This window comes from Rana temporaria, chromosome 6, assembly GCF_905171775.1.
Source record: "Rana temporaria chromosome 6, aRanTem1.1, whole genome shotgun sequence".
Classification (NCBI taxonomy): Eukaryota; Metazoa; Chordata; class Amphibia; order Anura; family Ranidae; genus Rana; species Rana temporaria.
Window position 1 is genome coordinate 46,198,574 of NC_053494.1, and position 21,813 is coordinate 46,220,386.

A 21,813-nucleotide genomic window follows, 5' to 3' on the forward strand; every position below is an offset into this window, starting at 1 on the left:
TCGCCACCCTTGGGGCTGCTTTTGCTAATCTCATGTTACCGCGTGTTCGTAAAAGTTTGGTGAGAGACGATTCGCGCTTTTCAGTCTGTTACAGCGTGACAAATGTGCTATCTCCATTACGAACGCTACTTTTACCGAAGGTTTGCTCCCGTCTCATACTTTATTCTGAGCATGCGCGGGTTTCTAAGCATACACACGAACGTGTTTCTCGTGTAAACCAGCCCGACGAGGAACACGACGAGGAAATTGAGACTCCCGACGAGAAAAAAGAGAACATGTTCTCTTTTTTTCTTGTCGAGATCCACAACAGTTTTCTCAACGAAAAACATACACACAACCATTTTCCTCGGCAAAAATGCTCTGCCAGCATTTTTCTTGATAGATTTTGCAGAGGAAAACGATCGCGTGTACGAGGCCTAAGTATAATATTCAACAATAATAGTTCCCTTCTGATCATCTTTGCGGCAGTTGCTGTACCTTGTGAAGCAAGTCAATTTGTGTAAATTGTTTTGTTTTGCTTTTGACAATTTTATGTTATTTATTTTTTTATATTAAAGGAAACCTTTCTTAAGAGCCGGTTCACACTGGGGCGACTCGTCAGGCGGCTCAGTCGTCTGATGAGTCGTGTCCCATTCAATGCAATAGAAGAACCGTTCTAATAGGAGCAACGTAAGTCGCTCCGACTTAGAAAAAGGTTCTTGTACGACTTTGGGGGCGGCTCGGGGCGATTTGCATTGACTTCTATACAGAAGTCATTTTGCTAATTGCCTCTGAAGTCATCTTCAGGACGACTTGCAGAATCGCCCCCGAAGTCGTGCCGCCCCAGTGTGAACCGGCTCTTATAGAAGAAAGAATCAATTGTCATTGTTTAAAAATACAATTAAAGTTGATTGCCCCTCTTCAAACATTGCCAAAAACACAACAAACCAACCAACCACAAAAACCACAACAATTTATATTATAAAAATATACCAGCACACAAGCAGGGCCGGTGCAACACATACCAGCAGGGCCGGTGCAAGGATTTTTGCCAACTCAGGCGAAGGTGCATTTTGCCCCCGGCGCGCACATCAGGGTACAGTGCACATCAGGGCACAGCACATCAGGGCACATGAGGGCACAGTGAACATCAAGGCATAGCACATCAGGGTACAGCACACCAGGCCACATCAGGGTAAAGGGCACAGGTCACAGTACATCAGGGCAAAGCACATCAGGGCACACGACATTGAGGCACAGCAGACTGGGGCACAGGACATCAGGGCACGGGACATCAGGACACATGGAACATCAGGGCATGGGGCACTTGGCGCACATCAGGGCATATTGGCACACATCGGGGCATATTGGAGCACATCAGGGCATATTGGAGCACATTGGGGCATATTGGAGCACATTGGGGCACAGAGTTTACCTGGCAGCCAGTATGCAGGAAGCATCTGTGATAAGTTCTCTCTCATGTCACGCTGCCTCTGCGGCTTCTTTTCTCTTCTCGTCCATCCCAGATGATGTCACAAGCAAATGGGAATGGACGAGAAGAGGAGGGGCCGCCGGGGCAGCATGACATAAGAGATAACTTATCACACACACTGCCAGTGTGGCTGTAGAGCGCTGTGAGAAAAGTCCCGCACTCCTCCTAGATCAGCTTGTGTGATAGACACATTGTTCTGCCTATCACACGAGCTGATCTAGGAGGAGGGCAGGACTTTTCTCACAGCGCCGCCAAAGTAAGCACACCAAGCTCCAATACACACAGCGGGAGATGCCTGCTGTGTGTAATCCTGGGACTCACAGAGACGAGAGAGACACTGACACAGTGACACTGTCAATTTTCTGCCCTGTTCCCTGGCGCCGTAAGGCAAGTGCCCATGTTGCCTTGCGCTAGCGCCGGCCCTGCATACCAGACTGAAAAAAAGTATGCCAGTATGCTTTCAATAGAAGAGCAGTAAATGCTAACCAGCAATTGTACTTCCCATCCATTCTTCTTGAGTGTTCTCAAGAATTCCATTTCTCCTGAGACTTTTTGTAACTGCCAAAATATTAGCCGACTAAGTTAGATCCTCAGAAATATTAATTCTTTACGAATCCCATTTATGTACAGTGGAACTAAGTCAACACTGTGTTTCCTAAAATCAATAGGAAACAATAATTATTGCAACATTTAGCAACCAATTCTTTTTGGATCAGCACTCCCAAACCTCTTCTCCGTAGAGCGCCTGGCCTCTAAAACAAGCGCAGAAGCTGAAATATCATTTGCAAATGTATTAAAAGTATTTGTAGATTAAGTAGCGCCTCACTGTCTTGCTTTCATACTATAAACCATTAACACAGAACTAGTATTCAGTAGATAGGAATTTCTGGGGCAGATCCTCAAAGATCTGCACCGGCGCAGATACACTACGCCGCCGTAACTTACCTGGCTTTGGTTTGAATCCAGAAAGAATTTGCACCATAAGTTACGGCGGCGTAGTGTATTTCTCGCGGCGTAAGGGCACAGAATTCAAATGCGGCAAGTAGGGGGCGTGTTTCATTTAAATGAAGAGCGTCCCCGCACCGAACGAACTGCGCATACCCCGTCCGTCAAAACTCCCAGGGTGCATTCCTCCAAATGACGTCGCAAGGACGTCATTGTTTTTGTCGTGAACGTAAATGGCATCCAGCCCCATTCACGGACGACTTACGCAAACGACGTAAAATTTTCAAAATTATACGCGGGAACGACGGCCATACTTAACATTGAGTACGCCACCAGATAGCAGCTTTAACTATACGCCGGAAAAAGCCGAACGGAAACGACGTAAAAGAATGCGACGGCCGCTCGTATGTTCGTGGATCGTCGGAAAAAGCAAATTTGCATACTCGACGCGGATTACGACGTGAACGCCACCCAGCGGCCGCCGGAAAATTGCATCTTAGATCCGACGGCGTACTAAGGCGTACGCCTGTTGGGTCTAACACAGATGCCGTCGTATCTTGTTTGGTGGATACCAAAACAAAGATACGACGCGCAAAATTTGAAATTACGCGGCGTATCAATAGATACGCCGGCAGAATTTCTTTAAGGATCTGCCCCTCTGTCTTTACCTCTCCGCATATGTTTTTTGGGTGAGTGAGTCACAAAGTTGTAAAGCCAGAGGATCAGCATAACAGTCAGGCAGCTAGCATTTTCAGAAAATTGGCAGCCCACCGTACTTTTTTTAGACAAAGTTGACTTGGCTGCAGTTTAATCTGTTTATATGTTGTTTTCCCTAGTTCCCCAACCTCAAATCAAGTATTGCTCGTATTATCTATTCCAAAATTAGACAAACTTATAGTTTAGTAGAAATATTGCTTTTATGGCTTAAAATGTATCCCTGTTTTTCTTTCCCTTTCATTTATTGTGCAACGTCTAGGGAAGCCATTTGACACAAACATCATAATGAACAGCGCAGTGTCTAATGTCATCTGCTCTATAATGTTTGGGAAAAGGTTTGAATATGATGACCCAGTGTTTAAAAAATTAATTGAAATGTTTGGTGAAAATGCCAAGCTGGTAGGCACTCCCAAGATTATGGTAAGCATTACTTTTATTTTTTATTGGTCTTTAAGGTGTAAAGAGCAATGGTGTGCAGGAACCTGTAGTACCGAACTAATGCTGCGTACACACGATCATTTTTCGGCATGAAACATTTAAAATGATCGTGTGTGGGCTTCACATCATTTTTCGGCTTCTGAAAAACGTCAATTTTTTTTTCGAGCATGCTGCATTTTTTAACGACGTTTTAAACTATGTTGTTTTTCGGGTTGTAAAAAATGATCGTGTGTGGGCAAAAATGACGTTAAAAACCCGCGCATGCTCAGAAGCAAGTTATGAGACGGGAGCGCTCGTTCTGGTAAAACTACCGTTCATAATGGAGTAAGCACATTCATCACGCTGTTACAGACAGAAAAGCGCAAATCGTCTTTTACTAACACGGAATCAGCTAAAGCAGCCCAAAGGGTGGCGCTATCCGCATGGAACTTCCTCTTTATAGTGTCGTCGTATGTGTTGTACGTTACCGTGCTTTGCTAGAGCATTTTTAAAAACCGATGGTGTGTGGGCAACGTCGTTTTAATGATGAAGTTGGAAAAACGTTGTTTTTTCTACATACCGAAAAAGGTCGTTTTTTTTTCAGGCCGAAAAATGATTGTGTGTACGCGGCATAAGAGTTATCTGTTTTCATCAATGTGGCCATGCTAAGATAGGAGTGGCTGCTAATTATATATTCGGTTACAAAAATGTGTGTATTTTTAAATTAATGTGTTTTTTTTTCCTATCTCAAAATGCCTATCTCCATATATTTAGGTAGTATATTGAAATCCACAAAGTATATTCTTTTTCATTTTGAATGCATAGTGCATGGCTAAATCCTACTCAGGCTTTTTTTGTCATATTTGTTCTATTAAGAGATCTACCCTCACTTCCTGTCCTGTAGAAACAACAGAAGTAAAATTAAATCTTTGTAGGGGAAAACCAACCAGAAGAAGTGTCCCCATTTGAAGACCCCCCCACTCCCCATTACTGTTCTTGTAATAACGTATTACTGTTCATGCGTTAACGCATGTGCTACCTGCAGACAGTGCCACTCATGCCGCCAATGCCATAATGTATAGATGCTTAGATGCTGGCTGCTGCAGTAGTAGTAGTAGTAGTAGTAGTAGATGCCGCCAATGCCATATTGTGCTTCAGACAGTGCCACCCATGCCGCCAATGCCATATTGTGCTGCAGACAGTGCCACCCATGCCGCCAATGCCATATTGTGCTGCAGACAGTGCCGCCAGTGCTGTAATGTGCTGCAGAGACAGTGCCACCCATGCCGCCAATGGTATAATGCCATAGGCAGCATGGGTAGCACTGTCTCTGCAGGCAAAACATGCATTTGGCATTAGTGTCATGGCTGGCACTGTCTGCAGCACAATTATGGCATTGGCGGCATGGATGAGAAAAATAAGGAGGGGTCAGGGGCAGGGCCAGCGGTGGGGCTGAAGGAGGGACCAGGGGCGGAGCTGTAGGGGGCCCCGTCAGGTAGGCTGTACGGGGCCCCATGATTTCTATCAGCGGCCCTGCCCACTAGTGTCACCTTATCGGTGCCCATCAGTGTATAGCACAGGCTATTACCCCGGGGCACACTACGTCTTTTAGACATCCATGTGTTTGCTGCTCCATAGACTCTATTGTCTGCTCTGTCTGGCAGCTATTATTAATAGTATGTGGATGCATTTTTGACACACCTGGCTAAAACTATATATATTTTTGCTTGCTATGATATACCTTATGGGTCTGCCCCAGAACTAAGGTTCTGCCAAGATCTCTCAGATCTGGTTTTCCTCCTTTTGTGTACCTGCGGTGCCCCCCCATAGGGTTGATATTATAGGCTAAGTGAATTCCATCTCGGATTCTGGAGACCTTCCGATTATATTTGGATCTCTCTACAATACTTTTTTGATATATGTATACATCCGCTTTGGAATGCTTTGAGAAAATGAAATATATCTCACATTGTCAAATCTCTTCTGCTGGTCCTGAGGAAGCCCAACGGCGAAACGCGTAGACGATGTACAGAGAATTTGTCCATATACCTTATATGGTTTTATTATCTCTATTTGTTTCTTGTTAAATTTCTAATTTTGTAATAAAATTTATATTTTTTATATATTCCCGTCTTGCCTCCAAAATCCGACCATCAATTACCGTTTCCTCGAGTAATTGCTCTCCTTTATTGTCATCAGTGCAGCCTATCAGTGCCCATCAGTGCAGCCTATCAGTGCCAATCAGTGCAGCCTCATCAGCGTACATCAATGAAGAAGAATTACACGTTTGCAAAATGTTATAACAAAATATAAAAAATATAAAAAAAAATTCAATCTGTAATTAAATTTTTTTTTAACAAACAAATACAACCGCAGAGGTGATCAAATACCACCAAAAGAAAGCTCTATGTGTGGGAAAAAATTATAAAAATGTAATTTGGGTACAGTGTTGTATGACCGCACAATTGTCATTCAAAGTGCGTCAGCGCTGAAAATTGGTCTGGACAGAAGGGGGTTTAAGTGCCCAGTAAGCAAGTGGTTAAACAGTGCATTGATGTTGGCTTGTAAATTGGAGAAGTCTTGTAAGGACTTTATTCCACTGCATAGCTTGGTGTCATCTGCAAAGACTGAAATAGTCCCAGACCCTATATTATTTATACATTAAAAATCAAGGGTCCCAACACTGAACCTTGGGGTACACCACTAACAACCATAGACCATTCAGGGTATAACTCACTAACCACTACTCTGAATATGTTTTTTTAACCAGTTTTCTATCCATTTCCAATTTATTTTTTTCGAAGTCTGTAGAAATTATTTTGCACATTAGCTGTGTGTCGGGAACTGTGTCAAACCCTTTTGCAAAAGCCAAATATACTATGTCCACAGCTATTCCTTTGTCTAAGCTTTTACTTACCTCTTCATAAAAAGATATTAGATTTGTCTGACAACTTCTGTCATTCATGAATCCATGCTGTCTGTTGCTTAAAATATTTGTTTCCACCAAGAACCCATCTATGTGGTCTTTTATTAAACTCTCCAGTATCTTCCTGACTATACAAGTTAAATTAACAGGTCTATAGTTACTCTGTAAAGACTTTGATCCCTTTTTTAATATAGACACCACATTGTTCTTACGTAAATCCAGTGGTACTATAACAGTCATTAAAGAGTCCCTAAAAATTTGAAACAATGACTTAGAAATAACAGAGTTACATTCTTTTAGGATCCATGGGTGGATGTCATCTGGTCCAGGTGCTTTATCCACCTTTAATCTGTCTAAATATATACATTTTGAGCCATTGTGGATCATTTGGGGGTGTCAATATAATTCCCATTATGGTCCATGAGCTCCCCCATGCTCCTTTGTATACACAGAGCTGAACTATTTAATACATTTGCCTTCTATTTGTCCCAAGTCACCCACTGCAGAATTTTTTGGGAGTTTTTTGGAAGTTTGTCCTACTATCTTTTGCAATCTGTCGTTCATTTAGAATTTTTGCAGCCTTGATTTCCTTTTGACATATTCTGTTATATTCTTTGTAAAATTTAAATGATGATAGTGTTTCTTAATTTTTATATTTTTTAAAGGCTCTTTTATTATTTATTATTATTATTATTTATAACTATTTTAACCACCTGACCTAAGGAAGATTTAACTCCCTTTATGACCATTTTTTGCAATACGGCACTGTGTTACTTTAACTGACAATTGTGCTGTCGTGCCACACTGTACCCAAATTAAATTGATGTCTTTTTTTCCCACAAACAGAGCTTTCTTTTGATGGTATTTGATCACCTCTGCAGTTTTTATTTTTTTATTAATATAAACAAAAAAAAGACAGATAATGTGGAAAAAAACAAATGTTTTACTTTCTGCCATAAAACAATCCAACCAATCCAGTGTGAGGGCCTTCACACTGGATCGGTGCACTTGCGGAACGTAAAAAAAAAGTCCTGAAAGCAGCATCTTTAAGACGCTTTAGGAGCAAAGCGCCCCTGCCATTGAAATCAAGCGCCTCCGTGCTTTTAACCCTTTATTCGGTCGCTAGCGAGGGTTAAAAGCTCCCCGCTAGTGGAGGAAAAGCGCTGCTAAAACGACGAAGACCGGGCCAGCGCTAATAAAAGAGCTGAAAGAAGATAGCGGAGGAGCCCGGTAGAAAGAAGAAGGCACCGGAGAGTGGGAGAAGAACCAGAGAGCCTGGAGACAACACTGGAGAGCAGAAGATTAGAGTGGAGAAGTCGAAAGAAGACCCCCAAAGTCGGAAGAAGACCCCCGGAGCTGCCTAATTCATTTTAAAAACCTGTGAAGTGTGTTTTTTTTCTTGATACTTTTTACCTCCAGGTGAATGGGAAGGGGTACGATGTACCCCATACTCATTCACCTAGGGTGGGGGGCCGGGATCTGGGGGCCCCCTTATTAGGCCCCGTACACACGACCAAACATGTATGCTGAAACTGGTCCGCGGGCCAGTTTCAGCATACATGTTCGGTCGTGTGTAGGCGCGAGCGGGCCGAATTCCAGCAAACATTTGCCCGCCGGGCCTTTTCCCAGCGGGCAAATATTCCTGGACGTGTTTTAAAACCGTCCGCTGGAATCCTGCCCGCTCGGACATGTACGGTCGTCAGTACAGACCTACCGTACATGTCCGAGCGCCCGCCGTCCCTCGCATGCGTCGAATGACTTTGACGCATGCGTGGAAGCCTTTAAATGGCAGGCCCGCCCACGTCTCCGCGTCATCGCTGCGTCAACGACGCGGACACGCCCCGCGTATTGTTTACGCGCGGACTTCTGTACGATGGTTAGTACAACCATCGTACAGAGCCCTCTGGCAGGCATGTACGGTGAAAACGGTCCGACGGACCGGTTTCATCGTACATGTTTGCTCGTGTGTACCGGGCCTGAAAAGGGGCTCCCAGATTACGATAAGCCCCCTGGCCGCAGACCCCAACAACCAACGGCCAGGGTTATTGGGAAGAGGCCCTTGTCCCCCATCAACATGGGGACAAGGTGCTTTGGGGTGGGGGGGCCACAGGGCTCCACCTGCCCCAAAGCACCCACCCCCATGTTGAGGGCATGTGGCCTGGTACTGCTCAGGAGGGGGGCACTCGCTCGTCCCCACCCCCTTTCCTGACCGGCCGGGCTGCGTGCTCGGATAAGGGTCTGGTATGGATTTTGGGGGAACCCCCACGCTGTTTTTTTGGCGTAGGGGGGTTCCCCTTAAAATCCATACCAGACATAAGGGCCTGGTATGCTCCTGGAGGGGAATCCATGCCGTTTTTTTATTAAAAATTTGTCGTGGAGTTCCTCCTCATGATTCATACCAAACACAGTGCCTGGAATTGGCAGGAATCCAAGTCGGATCCCCTTTCATTGTAAGTCAGACGTATGTCAGCTTCAACATGACGGGGCTCCCACGACGGGGCTCATAGGTGGTCAATCTCGCTGATAAAAGCAGTGAGATTGACACAATATCGCAGTCACCTACTGTATGTGAAGTGAAGATATTTTTCTAGTTTCCACTGTCTGCTATTTCTGTGTTTGACCCAGACTATTTTTTGACTGTGAAGTGAAGATATTTTTCCACTTTCCGCTATTTCTGTGTATCGACTATGCCTCTGCCAACCACATTCTGCCTTCCATGTGAATTGACCACAGCCTGTTAAATGACCATGCTTTTTGCCTGCCTCCTGGACCGATCGCTTGCCCTGCCACTATATTAGTGAGATTCAAGACAGCACAAGAGTCTCACTTATGTTAAGGGCTGCAGAATAGATTTTCTGAGTGGAGAAAACTTTTTTCTCTGGGTATTTGTTTTCTCAGATTCGGGTCTGAAGACTCAGAGGCTTTGAAGAGATTTGGGTGGGAAGAAGCCTCTGCCCCTGTTCTCAGGTCTTACCTGACCGAGGCCCTAAGCCTTATAGTGCTGCCTGCTGCCACCTGAACTGGCCATGGCTATCTGGACCAATGCTTTGCCTGTGCTGGGACAGTATTCCTGCCTTCTAAAACCACAGGTAATGCTTTTTTTTTACCCTTTGCTCAGCAGAATTTATTTTGGTATGTAATTCTTGGTATGTATATGCTATGTGTTAGAGGCTTGAAGGTGCTACTTGCATGTTGGGCCTATGTATGTGGCCAGGGTGTGGAAAAGTCTCACACATGTGGTATCGCCATACTCAGGAGGAGTAGCAGAATGTATTTTAGGGTGTCAGTCTTGGTATGTACATGCTATTAATGTTAAAAATATTTAAAAATTTACAACTTTACCACATTTTCCAAAAACTTATGGAAAAAAATTACATTAGACTCATTATGCCTCATAGAATATGCATTGGGGTGTTTTCTTTCCAAAATGTGGTAATTTTGTTGGTGTTTCCATTGTCCTGGTGCTCTAGTGCCTTCACAAATGTGATAGGTATTCAGGAAACTAAATGTGAAATTTATACTCCTAGACCGCCTGACGGTGCCACTTGAATGTTGGGCCTATGTATGTGGCCAGACTGTGGCAAAGTCTCACACGTGTGGCATCGCCATACTCAGGAGGAGTAGCAGAATATATTTTATAGATTGTAATTCTTGAAATGTAGATGCTATGTGTTAGAAATATCTTATAAATTGACAACTTTGTGTAAAAAAATATATGTTTTAATATTCTTTCCACATTTTCCAAAAACTTGTGGAAAAAAATTACATGTTCAAAAGACTCATTATGCCTCATAGAATATACATTTGGGTGTTTTATTTCCAAAATGTGGTTATTTTGTGGGTAATTCTTTTGTCCTGGTGCTCGAGGGCCTTCAAAATGTGATAGGTAGTCAGGAAACGAAATGTGAAATGTATGCTCCTAGAATACCTGACGGTGCTCCCTGCATGTTGGGCCTCTCTATGTGGCCAGGCTGTGGTATTGCTATACTCAGGAGGAGTAACAAAATATATTTTGTGTTGTAATTGCAAGTTTATCTATGCCATGTGTGAGAAATAACTTGATTTAATTGGATTTATTTTAAAACAGAAAGTATAAAATATATATATATATTTTTTAAATTTTTACTTTTTTCACTTATATCACAAAAAAATAAAAAACCCAGTGGTGTTTTAATACCACCAAAAGAAAGCTCTCTATTTATGTGAAAAGAATACTAAAAATTAAATTTGCGTACAGTGTAGCATGATTGTCATTCAAAGTGCGACAGCACTAAAAGCTGAAAATTGGTCTGCGAAGGAAGCGGGTGAAAGTGCCCAGTATTGAGGTGGTTAAAGTTAATAATTATTTTTAAAGAACAGTCCTGTGGATTGCTTATATAATGCAGAAATGAATGCAGTGCAATATATATATATATATTATATATATATATATATATATATATATATATATATATATATATATATATATATATATATACATACATACATACATACACACACACACAGTTGTGCTCATAAGTTTACATACCCGGTCGGAATTTATGATTTTTTTGAGCATTTTTCAGAGAATATGAATGATAACACAAAAACATTTATTTAACTCATGGTTAGTGTTTGGCTAAAGCCATTTATTATCAATCAACGGTGTTTACTCTTTTTAAATTACAATGGCAACAAAAAATACCCAAATTAGCCTGATCAAAAGTTTACATACCCTTGTGATTTTGGCCTGATAACATGCACACAAGTTGACACAAAGGGTTTTGAATGGCTATTGAGAGCTGGTTCACACTGGGGTGACCTGACCTGGGATCCGACTTCAAGTCGCCCCAAGTCGCGTGGTTGAGAAAATGAATGGAAGCAGTCTTAATGTACACTACTGAAGTCGCTCCGACTTCAGAAAAGGTTCCTGTACTACTTCAATCCGACTTCTAGGCAACTTGTAGGCAACTTGTACCCATTGATTTCAATGAAAGTCGCCTCAGAAGTCGGATCACTGTCTTAACTGAAGCAACAATACAGGAAGATAACATACATTTCTCAGGCAAAACCCTCCCTCCCCCTCCCTCCCCCTCCCTCCCCCTGAGCTGATTGTTGTTTGATTGGCCACTGGAAAGGCTCCTGTAGTGGAGGCGACTTGAAGTTGCATTGTACTGTCCTGGAGGCAACTTGAAGTTGCCTGATGATTCATACTCAAGTCGTGTCCAAGTTGCCTCCCAAAGTCGTGCTAGAAGTCGTGTTGCCCCTGTGTGAATGGGCTCTGAAGGTAACCATTCTCACCTGTAATCTGTTTGCTTGTAATTGGTGTGTGTGTATAAAAGGTCAATGAGTTTCTGGACTCCTGGTAGACCCTTGCATCTTTCATCCAGTACTGCACTGAGGTTTCTGGATTCTGAGTCATGGGGAAAGCAAGTAGTTGAACTATATAAAACAGGAAAGAGGTATCTAAAGATATCCAAGGAATTGAGGATGCAAATCAGCAGTGTTCAAACTCTAATCAAGAAGGGGGAAATTAGGGGTTCTATTGAAACCAAACCACAGGCAGGTAGACCAACTAAAATTTCAGCCACAACTGCCAGGAATATTGTTCGGGAAAAAACCCACAAAGAACTTAAGGTGCAATACAGGACTCTGAAAACATGTGGTGTGGCTGTTTCAAGATGAACAATAAGGAGGCACTTGAAGAAAGATGGGCTGCATGGTCGAGTCGCCAAAAAAAAGCCATTACTACGCAAATGCCACAAAGTATCCCGCTAACAATACGCCAAACAGCACAGAAACAAACCTTCTGGCACAAAGTCATTTGGAGTGATGAGACTAAAATTTTGCTTTTTGGCCACAACCATAAATGCTACATTTGGAGAGTTGACAAGGCCTATGATGAAAACGTATGGAAGTGGATCGCTGATGTTTTAGGGATGTGTGAGCTACAAAGGCACATGAAATCTGGTCAGAATTGTTGGCAAGATGAATGCAGAATGTTATAAAAAAATACTGGAGGAACATTTGCATTCATCAGCCAAGAAGCTGCGCATGGGACCTACTTGCACATTCCAACATCGACCTGTCATTGGCTACAGCAGAATAAAGTGAAGGTTCTGAAGTGGCCATCTCAGTCTCCTGACCTCAATATCATTGAGCCACTCTGGGGAGATCTCAAACGTGCATTTCATGCAAGACAGCCCAAGAATTTAAAGAAACTGGAGACTTTTTGCCAAGAGGAATGGGCAGCTTTACCATCTGAGAAGATAAAGAGCCTCATCCACAAATACTACAAAAGACTTCAAGCTGTCATTGATGTTAAAGAACTGATACATGATATTGAGAACTGGGGTATGTAAACTTTTGATTAGGGTAGTTTGGGTAGTTTCAGTTGCCATCATGATTTAAAAGGAGTAAACACAGTTGATTGATAATAAATGGCTTCAGCCAAACACTAACCATGAGTGAAATTTTTTTTTTGTGTTATTCATATTCTCTGAAAAATGGCCAAAAAATCATAAATTCTGCCAGGGTATGTAAACGTATGAGCACAATTGTATATACTCTCCAATTAGAACATAGAGGTAGGTTTGATGTGCTTTGACATAAGTGTGAACAAAACGCAAGTGAGCACAGATGTTCTAAGTATTGCTGATTTGCTTCCCCAGATATATAACTACTTTCCTCGCATATCGGCTTTTCTTGGCATGCATAATAAAGTCGAGCAAAACACAAAGGATGTTTGTGAGTTTATTTCAAAACGCATTAAATATCATAAAAAGGAGTTTGATACAAATGCTATCTCTGGATATCTTGATGCATACCTTATGAAGCAGGTGAGTACTTTCACCATTTATATGTGTTATTTAAAAATCAAAAGAAAATCTGTGCTAGGTAATAGTAAAGAGAAGCAGCCACTCTAACAACTATGATACCAGCTGTAAACAATAAGAATCAAATAAGAAGCAGCGATAAAAATCCAAATATACAAAGTGTAACAAATAATATCGACATAATAAATCCTCTGTGTAATTAACACAAATGAAGGTGCAAAAATCATGCAATAACTGAACATTCAATATCATTATTGGTGATAATACAATCAAATAAATATATCAATGTGCAACATCTTTAATTAAATATAGGCAAAGTTCTAAAGTACATTTAATGGTGAATAGGGTTGAGAAAACCCGAACTGTAAAGTTCGGGTTCGGTACGGACTTTGTTTTTTTTTGTACCCGGACCCGAACCCGGACATTTTGCTGAAAGTTCGGGTTTGGGTCCAGTGTTCGGCAACGTAATGGTGCGCTGCAGGGCAGCCAATCACCATTTGTTTTACTTGTTTTACCTAGAAGCCATCACAGCCATGCCTACTATTGGCATGGCTGTGATTGGCCAGTGCAGCATGTGACCCAGCATGTCACCCAGCCTCTATATAAGCTAGAGGTACATAGCACAGCTTGTCACTGCTTTAGCTAGGGTAGGGAAAGGCTGCTGCTGATCTGAGGGAGAGATTTAGATAGGACTATCCTGCTTCAGAAATCTACACCAGCACTGTTTCTTTCTGTGAGATACTCTGCATTAGATAGTTTAGGGCAAGGTTCCTGCTTGTTCTTATAGGGAGAGAATTATATAGGAGTCAGTCCTGGTTCACAAATCATATTGCAGCTGCACTGCATCTGTTCCTGTGAGATGCTCTGCATATTGCAGCAGCACTGCATTTATTTCTGTGAGATACTCTACATTAGATAGTTTAGGGCAAGGTTCCTGCTTGTTCTTATAGGGAGAGAATTATATATGAGTCAGTCCTGGTTCACAAATCAAATTGCAGCTGCACTGCATCTGTTCCTGTGAGATACTCTGCATATTGCAGCAGCACTGCATTTCTTTCTGTGAGATACTCTGCATTAGATAGTTTAAGGCAAGGTTCCTGCTTGTTCTTATAGGGAGAGAATTATATAGGAGTCAGTCCTGGTTCACAAATTAAATTGCAGCAGCACTGCATTTCTTTCTGTGAGATACTCTGCATTAGATAGTTTAGGCCAAGGTTCCTGCTTGTTCTTATAGGGAGAGAATTATATAGGAGTCAGTCCTGGTTCACAAATCAAATTGCAGCTGCACTGCATCTGTTCCTGTGAGATACTCTGCATGTTGCACCAGCACTGCATTTCTTTCTGTGAGATACTCTGCATTAGATAGTCTAGGGCAAGGTTCCTGCTTGTTCTTATAGGGAGAGAATTATATAGGAGTCAGTCCTGGTTCACAAATTAAATTGCAGCAGCACTGCATTTCTTTCTGTGAGATACTCTGCATTAGATAGTTTAGGGCAAGGTTCCTGCTTGTTCTTATAGGGAGAGAATTATATAGGAGTCAGTCCTGATTCACAAATCAAATTGCAGCTGCACTGCATCTGTTCCTGTGAGATACTCTGCATTTTGCAGCAGCACTGCATTTCTTTCTGTGAGATACTCTGCATTAGATAGTTTAGGGCAAGGTTCCTGCTTGTTCTTATGCCGCGTACAGACGGTCGTTTTATGCGATGTAAAAAAACGACGTTTTCTGTGAAGTAAAAAACGACGTTTTTGAAACTTCAATTTTCAAAAACGATGTTGCCTACACACCATCGTTTTTTCACAATGCTCTAGCAAAGCGAAGTTACGTTCACCACGTTTTTCCATTGAAGCTCGCTTCATAACTAGCTTCTGGGCATGCGCGGGTGTAAAAACGTCGTTTGAAATGTCGTTTTTTGCTACACACGGTCAATTTCTGTGAAGTAAAAAACGACGTTTTTCAGAAGACATAAAACGACGTTTTCTCCCACACACGGTCAATTAAATTGACGTTTTTAAAAACGTAGTTTTTTAACATCGCATAAAACGACCGTCTGTACGCGGCATTATAGGGAGAGAATTATATTGCCATGCTCTTCCCGACATTTTGCTGCCATTTGCAGCCCTCTAGCCAACCCTAACCCTAACCCCAACCCTAACCCTAACCCCCTAACCCTCAACCTCCTACTCCATATGGACCTCGTCCTCCTAGGTCAAGATTATTTTTATTTTATTTTATTATATTATGTTATTTTAAGTTATTTTCCGATCCACATTTATTTGCAGAGTACTTGCCATGCTCTTACCGACATGTTGCTGCCATTTGCAGCCCTCTAGCCCTTTCCATTAGTTTTTTAGAGACATTTTAGTAGTCAAAAGTCCGGGTCCCCATTGACTTCAATGGGGTTCGGGGTCAAGTTCGGGTCCTGAACCCAGACTTTTTTCCGACGTTCGGCCGAACCCCTCGAACCCGAACATCCAGGTGTCTGTTCAACTCTAATGGTGAACAAAAAATGTCCATAAGGTGCAAAAATTTAGATAAAGTTAACCAACGAACTCCAACATCAAACACCAACACTTAGCATACGCCTCTTACCAGATAGCGTGGACCACACATTATAATGGTCATGAAAGCCTGTGTTAACCCGGCATCTGTGATATGTGGTGGCTGCTCAACAGTTGCTCAAATTTGGGATTTGTTTGAGATTGGCCCATACTGGCCCATACTGATGTAGCGTCTGTGTACTTTTGTACAGGTGCTGTTTAAATTTAGTGGGGGAATGAGAGAGTTATGTTGCTCTAATTCTTTGATTTGTCAAATTTGTCTGTCGCCAAATCTGGATTGTCCTGTGGGTCAGTCTGTGACCCAGAGATGCAGTCTCATCTCTGGGCGGGAGGTGGCACCAGAGGGGTCCAGGCGGAGCTGCTTCTTCCCAGCTAGCCAATTGGAGGAGTTTTTCCCTCGTGGGGCATGCTGGGGAGGGGTATTTCTGTGGCGGAGGCCGTTGTTTGGGGTTCTTCGCGGGTTCCTGGTTCCAGGTGCGGCACCCACCTTTAGGGTGTGCGCACATCACGGGCCCCACCACTATGGCCTACCAGGCCGGGGTCGCATGCTATGCAGAGTTCCTGACTCTGGGCTCTCATAGCCCGGAGCAACCGATGCTACAAAGGGGCCCCAGTGACTTACTGGGTCCCCACTTCTATTGAGAAGATCCCAAGCTGGGTGCTGTTCGGTGGGGGATCGGTCTGAGGAGAACCCGGAGGCAGGTGATCCAACAGGGCTTAAACGAACCATCGGGGATCTGGGTGACCGTACAGTGACAGGGTACATTTTGACTGTCAGTCGGTAACCCCAAAAAGGACATACTGGGAGGATTTGCTCTATCGTTCACAATTTCAGCACTAGGCCTGTGGCAAAGGCCTCATCTAACATCTCAATTTAATTAGAGCCAAGTCGGTGGCAGAGACTTGTTCCTCCCAGAAGCTTTAAGTGGCGCTCTGGCTACCAGGCCTGTGAGAGAGGTCTGTCCAGGGGCACTTTACCCACTCCGGCTGGAGTGGCGACGTAGACTAATACAATTACAGAGGGCAGGATTGCCTTTACTATCCATAGCCTGATTCTGTGAAGTTGCTCTTCCTTCACCAACCTATACTGTCCACCTCAAGTTTGTATGTTGGTCGTGTTTGACCAGAGAATAAAGCATTGAAAACGTCAACTAACGGTCCTGGACATTCTATTATTGCTCTAAACACCACCATCACCCCTAGACACAGTAAAGAGGTAACTTAAATACGCCTATCCCAAATCTAATCAGCAGCTCCTCCGGGGGTAGCGCTACACTGATGACATCACACTCTAAGCCTATACTTGCGGGCTTCACTATGCTTGTTTATTTTCTTTATCCTTGATCTATTTGGAGCTACTGTTGAGCAGCCACCGCATATGTGTGGTCCACGCTATCTGGTAAAAGGTGTATGCTAAGTGTTGGCATTTGGTGGTGGAGATCGTCGGTTAACCTTGTCTACATTTTTACACTTTATGAACATTTTTTTTTCACCATTGAAAATACTTTGTCCATATTTAATTCAAGATTTTGCACATTGATATGCAGTATTTATCTGTTTGTATTATCACTGTCACAGAACCCCCCCGTCACACCACGCTTGAGTGCTACTGTCAGTACCACTTCCTAAAGTCTGGATCCTCAGATATCAGTCCCCAGTAGCAGACTGTCCGGCTCCAGAGGCCACGGTGATCAGCTCTTTCAATTGACATGTATAGTTCAGAATCAAACAAACCAGAATTAGTCTTTGTATATTTCCTGGGAGATATTGTGGCTAAATATTACTGTTCCATTTTAAGTAATGAATGAATGAATAAATGAAAAACGTATAAAGCGCGGCGCATGCGAACTGAATCGCTTCTGGGCGCTAGTTGTTCATGTCTCATGACATCAAAAGAGCAGAGTTTTGATCCGTCTTCTGAAAGTCAGGTGGTTTTCCTCCAACCGAATGCTGGTTGGTAAAGCGTTCCATAGTCTAGGACCCTGAAAAGCAAACCTTCTTTCTCCTTTGGACTTGTATTTGGTTTTTGGTACCCTGACCAGATTTTGGTCGGTGGATCGCAGAACGCGATTCGAATTGTGAGGTTCTATCTTGTCGCAAAGATATTGCGGAGCCTTCCCATGGATGCACTTATGTGTCAGACAGAGTGCTTTAAATGCAATTCTGTCTTTTACTGGCAGCCAGTGAAGGGTTCTCAACGAAGGTGAGATTGATTCCCATTTTTTTTTCCCAGTCACCAGTCTGGCGGCCGTATTCTGAACGACTTGCAGACGGGAGATTTGGTACTTTGGGAGTCCGAGGTACAGGGCGTTAGCATAGTCCAGTCTGGAATTCACAATTGTTCCCACCACGACTGCTATGTCTTCTTTGGGGATAAATGGAATAAGTCTGCGTAGTAGGCGCAACAGATGGTGCGCTCCGCTGACTACTGACCCTATTTGTGCGTCCATTGTCATGAAGGTGTCGAAGATGACCCCGAGACTTTTGACTTTGGAGCTAGGGGTGATGCTTTGGCCCAGAATGGGCGGGGGTGTCACATTCTTAAAGCGGTGTTCCGACAAATTAATAAATAAAATAAAATCCAGCAGCTACACATACTGCAGCTGCTGGCTTTTAATAATAGGACACTTATCTGTCCTGGAGTCCAGCGATGTCGGCACACGCAGCTTATGTTTCCATCAGCTGTCGGATTCTGCTGCTGCCATTGCGGGTCTGGAAACCGGTAGTGTAGCCTTTTGGCTTCATGTCGGGAACCCTACTGCGCATGCGCAAGGCCCCTCTCCTCTCTCCTATTGGCCCGGCACCCGGGGGAGGAGGAGGGAGCCCCGCGGTGATGTCACGGCTCCGCGGCCCAGACTCCCAGAGGTGGGAAAGGATAGCTGTCAAAGACAGGTATCCTGTACCCCTTCCCCCCTGAAAGGTGCCAATTGTGGCATCGGAGGGGGGAAGGAATAAGATGAGTGGAAGTTCCACTTTTGGGTGGAACTCCGCTTTAATGTCCATTATTTTCTTAGTCACCCTGTGCCCCTAATAGACACAGTGATACTTAGACAAAGGAGGTGCATGGGGAGCTGAAGCAAAGGTTTCCCAACTTCTCCAAGGGATTATGGGTTCCACCAGCCCCCTGCCAAAAGTGACTCCCGTCACAATTACCAATTATAATATTGAATGTTCAGTTATTGCCTGATTTTAGGTGATATTTTTACTCTTCATTTGTGTTAATTACAGAGAGGATTTATTATTTGGATATTGTGTGTTACACTTTTTGGAGCAGATCCACGTAGATCGGCGCTTCTCTTCGCCAGGCGTAGCGTATCTAAGATACACTACGCCGCCGTAACTTATTTTTTTTTTCGAATCCTCAAAGAATTCACGCCGTAAGTTACGGCGGCGTAATGTATCTTTGGCGGCGTAAGGGCTGTGATGGGGACGTGTTTTATGTAAATACGTCGTGACCCGACGTAAACATTTTTTTGAACGGCGCATGAGCTGTCCGTGGGGTTATCCCAGTGCGCATGCTTGAAATTAAACCGGAACAAGCCAATGCTTCCGACGGTGACGTCATTCTACGCAAATCCCTATTCGCGAACGACTTACGCAAACGACGTAAAAAATTCAAAATGCGACGCGGGAACGACGGCCATACTTAACATTGAGTACGCCTCATAATAGCAGGGGTAACTATACGCCGGAAAAAGCCGAACGCAAACGATGTAAAAAAATGCGCCGGCCAGACGTACGTTCGTGGATCGCTGTAACTAGCTAATTTGCATACTCAACGCGGAATTCGACGGAAACGGCACCTAGTGGCCGGTGGAAAAAATGCACCTTAGATCCGACGGCGTACTAAGACGTACGCCTGTCGGATCGATCCCAGATGCCGTTGAATCTTGTTTTGTAGATACAAAACAAAGATACGACGCGGGAACTTTAAAATTATGCGGCGTATCAATAGATACGCCGGCGTAATTCTTTTGTGGATCTGCCCCTTTATGTGTTATTTGTTTAAGCTATAAAAACTGAACTACTTTGTTTTATTTGGGTGTTGCTTCGTACTTTGAGAACTGACTGGTAATCCATGGGAGGTCACTTGGACCATTCCAAATGTTTTCTACACCCTGCTTTTACACTCCCTAATAGGAAGTCTCTTACATGGTAGCCTATTCCTGACAGTGCATTCTTACTTTAAAAGGTCTGTCAATTTTTAACAGGGTTACTTTCGCTACAACAGTACTATCTATTTCTTAAAGAGTTTAACATGATATTCTTTGTCTAACAGAGCCGTCAATATTATGGTCTCTCTCTTTACCAGTGCAGTGTCTCTTTTTTAGGTTCCGTTCACAGTTCCTGATTTGGAATTTTGGGCAGAATCGACACAATTCTGCCCATGATTCCATATCGCATGACGATCACTGCAGAACGCTCAACATGCGTTTGGGGGCCATTGTACCTTAAAGGCACCCCAAATGTAATGTGATTCTGCCGCAAGTGTCGTGCAACAATATTGCTGCAAACCTCGCCTTTAAAAATTGTATGAAGCTTGTCACCCAAAAAGGAGCAGGAGCTTCTTTTCGGATGACAAACGGGCATATAGCAGCACATTCACCTAAATGGGCTGGCCCTTTCCGACACACAAAATCATGTGTAAATTACTCAAACAAAATTGAAAAAAAGAATACCGCCTTAAAGGGCAGTCTCTCTCTAAGAGCACAGTCGTTTACAAAGAACACTTACACATGGGAATTGTTCACATAGCAATCTCTCTCTCTCTTTTACATGACAGTCTCTCTTAAACACACAGCAGACTGTCTCTAACAAGTCAGTCTATTTTTCTTCACCTCTCTCCTACTCCGAAATCTGGCAAGTATACAAATGAGCACATGTGATCTTCCTTATTGATGAGTACCTCGGTCTCCCTCATAAGAACCTGCAATCTCCCCTTTTTTACATATTCTTTTTCTTTTTTTGCATTTCTACTTTAAATAAATAGGCACACTTTTTTGTTAGATAAAAAATTTGGTTGGCAATAGATGCGGATGAAATTGACAAAGTTGAACTCTACGCAGTCATTACAGAGTTTTTTTTAATGCAAGCAGTGTATCTGAAGCATCCGAGTTTTACTTTGTATCAGCCTCTTTCAGTTCCTGTACATCAGTCCTCAGACTAATGCCGTGTACACACGATGTTTCACGATGTAAAAAATGATTTTTTTTAATGTAATTTAAAATGATCGTGTGTGGGCTCCAGAGCATTTTCTGCAACGTTAAAAATGGGCATTAAAAATTTAGAACATGCTCTAAGTTTTTAACGTTGTCGTTTTTAACGTCGTAAAAAATGGTCGTGTGTGGACTTTAACGACGTGAAAATAACGCACATGCTCAGAAAATAGTTATGAGACGGGAGCGCTCGTTCTGGTAAAACTAGCATTCGTAATGGATATAGCACATTCATCACGCTGTAACAGACTGAAAAGCGTGAATCGTCTCTCACCAAACTTTTACTAACAGGAAATCAGCAAAAGCAGCCCCAAGGGTGGTGCCATCCAAATGGAACATCCCCTTTATAGTGCCGCCGTACGTGTTGTACATCACCGCCCTTTGCTAGAGATTTTTTTTTCACGATCGTGTGTAGGCAAGGCCGGCTTAACAATAACTTTGTTTTTTCTAGACCATTAAAAACGGTTGTGTGTATTAGGGATGGAGAAGCAACACAAGGAGCAAATCTGTTGTGCTGCAGGGCTCATGTGCTAACTCAGCAAATCTGTTGTGCTGCAGTGCTCATGTGCTAAAAAGGGGAATGCTGATAGGAGGAGAGAGGGGAGTGGCAAAGAGAGATGAACTCAGTCTGGTGCTTCCTGCTTTCTCTCCACTTGTAAATGTTAAATAACTGCAGAAAAAAAATGAGGTATCCTAAATTGCCAGACAGAGCTGTGTTGTGTAACAGAGCTGTGTAAATCTCAG

General features: G+C 43.1%; 1 protein-coding gene across 1 annotated transcript in view; it reads left to right on the top strand.

Annotated features, from left to right (window-relative positions):
- The window catches only part of LOC120943453 (cytochrome P450 2K1-like), a 44,247-nt gene that overhangs the window by 9,973 nt on the left and 12,461 nt on the right, over window positions 1-21,813 (top strand). The window contains exons 4-5 of the mRNA XM_040356759.1: window positions 3,393-3,553; window positions 13,127-13,294. Of these exons, the coding sequence (XP_040212693.1) occupies window positions 3,393-3,553; window positions 13,127-13,294 (329 nt within the window). The remainder of the gene's footprint in view (window positions 1-3,392; window positions 3,554-13,126; window positions 13,295-21,813) is intronic.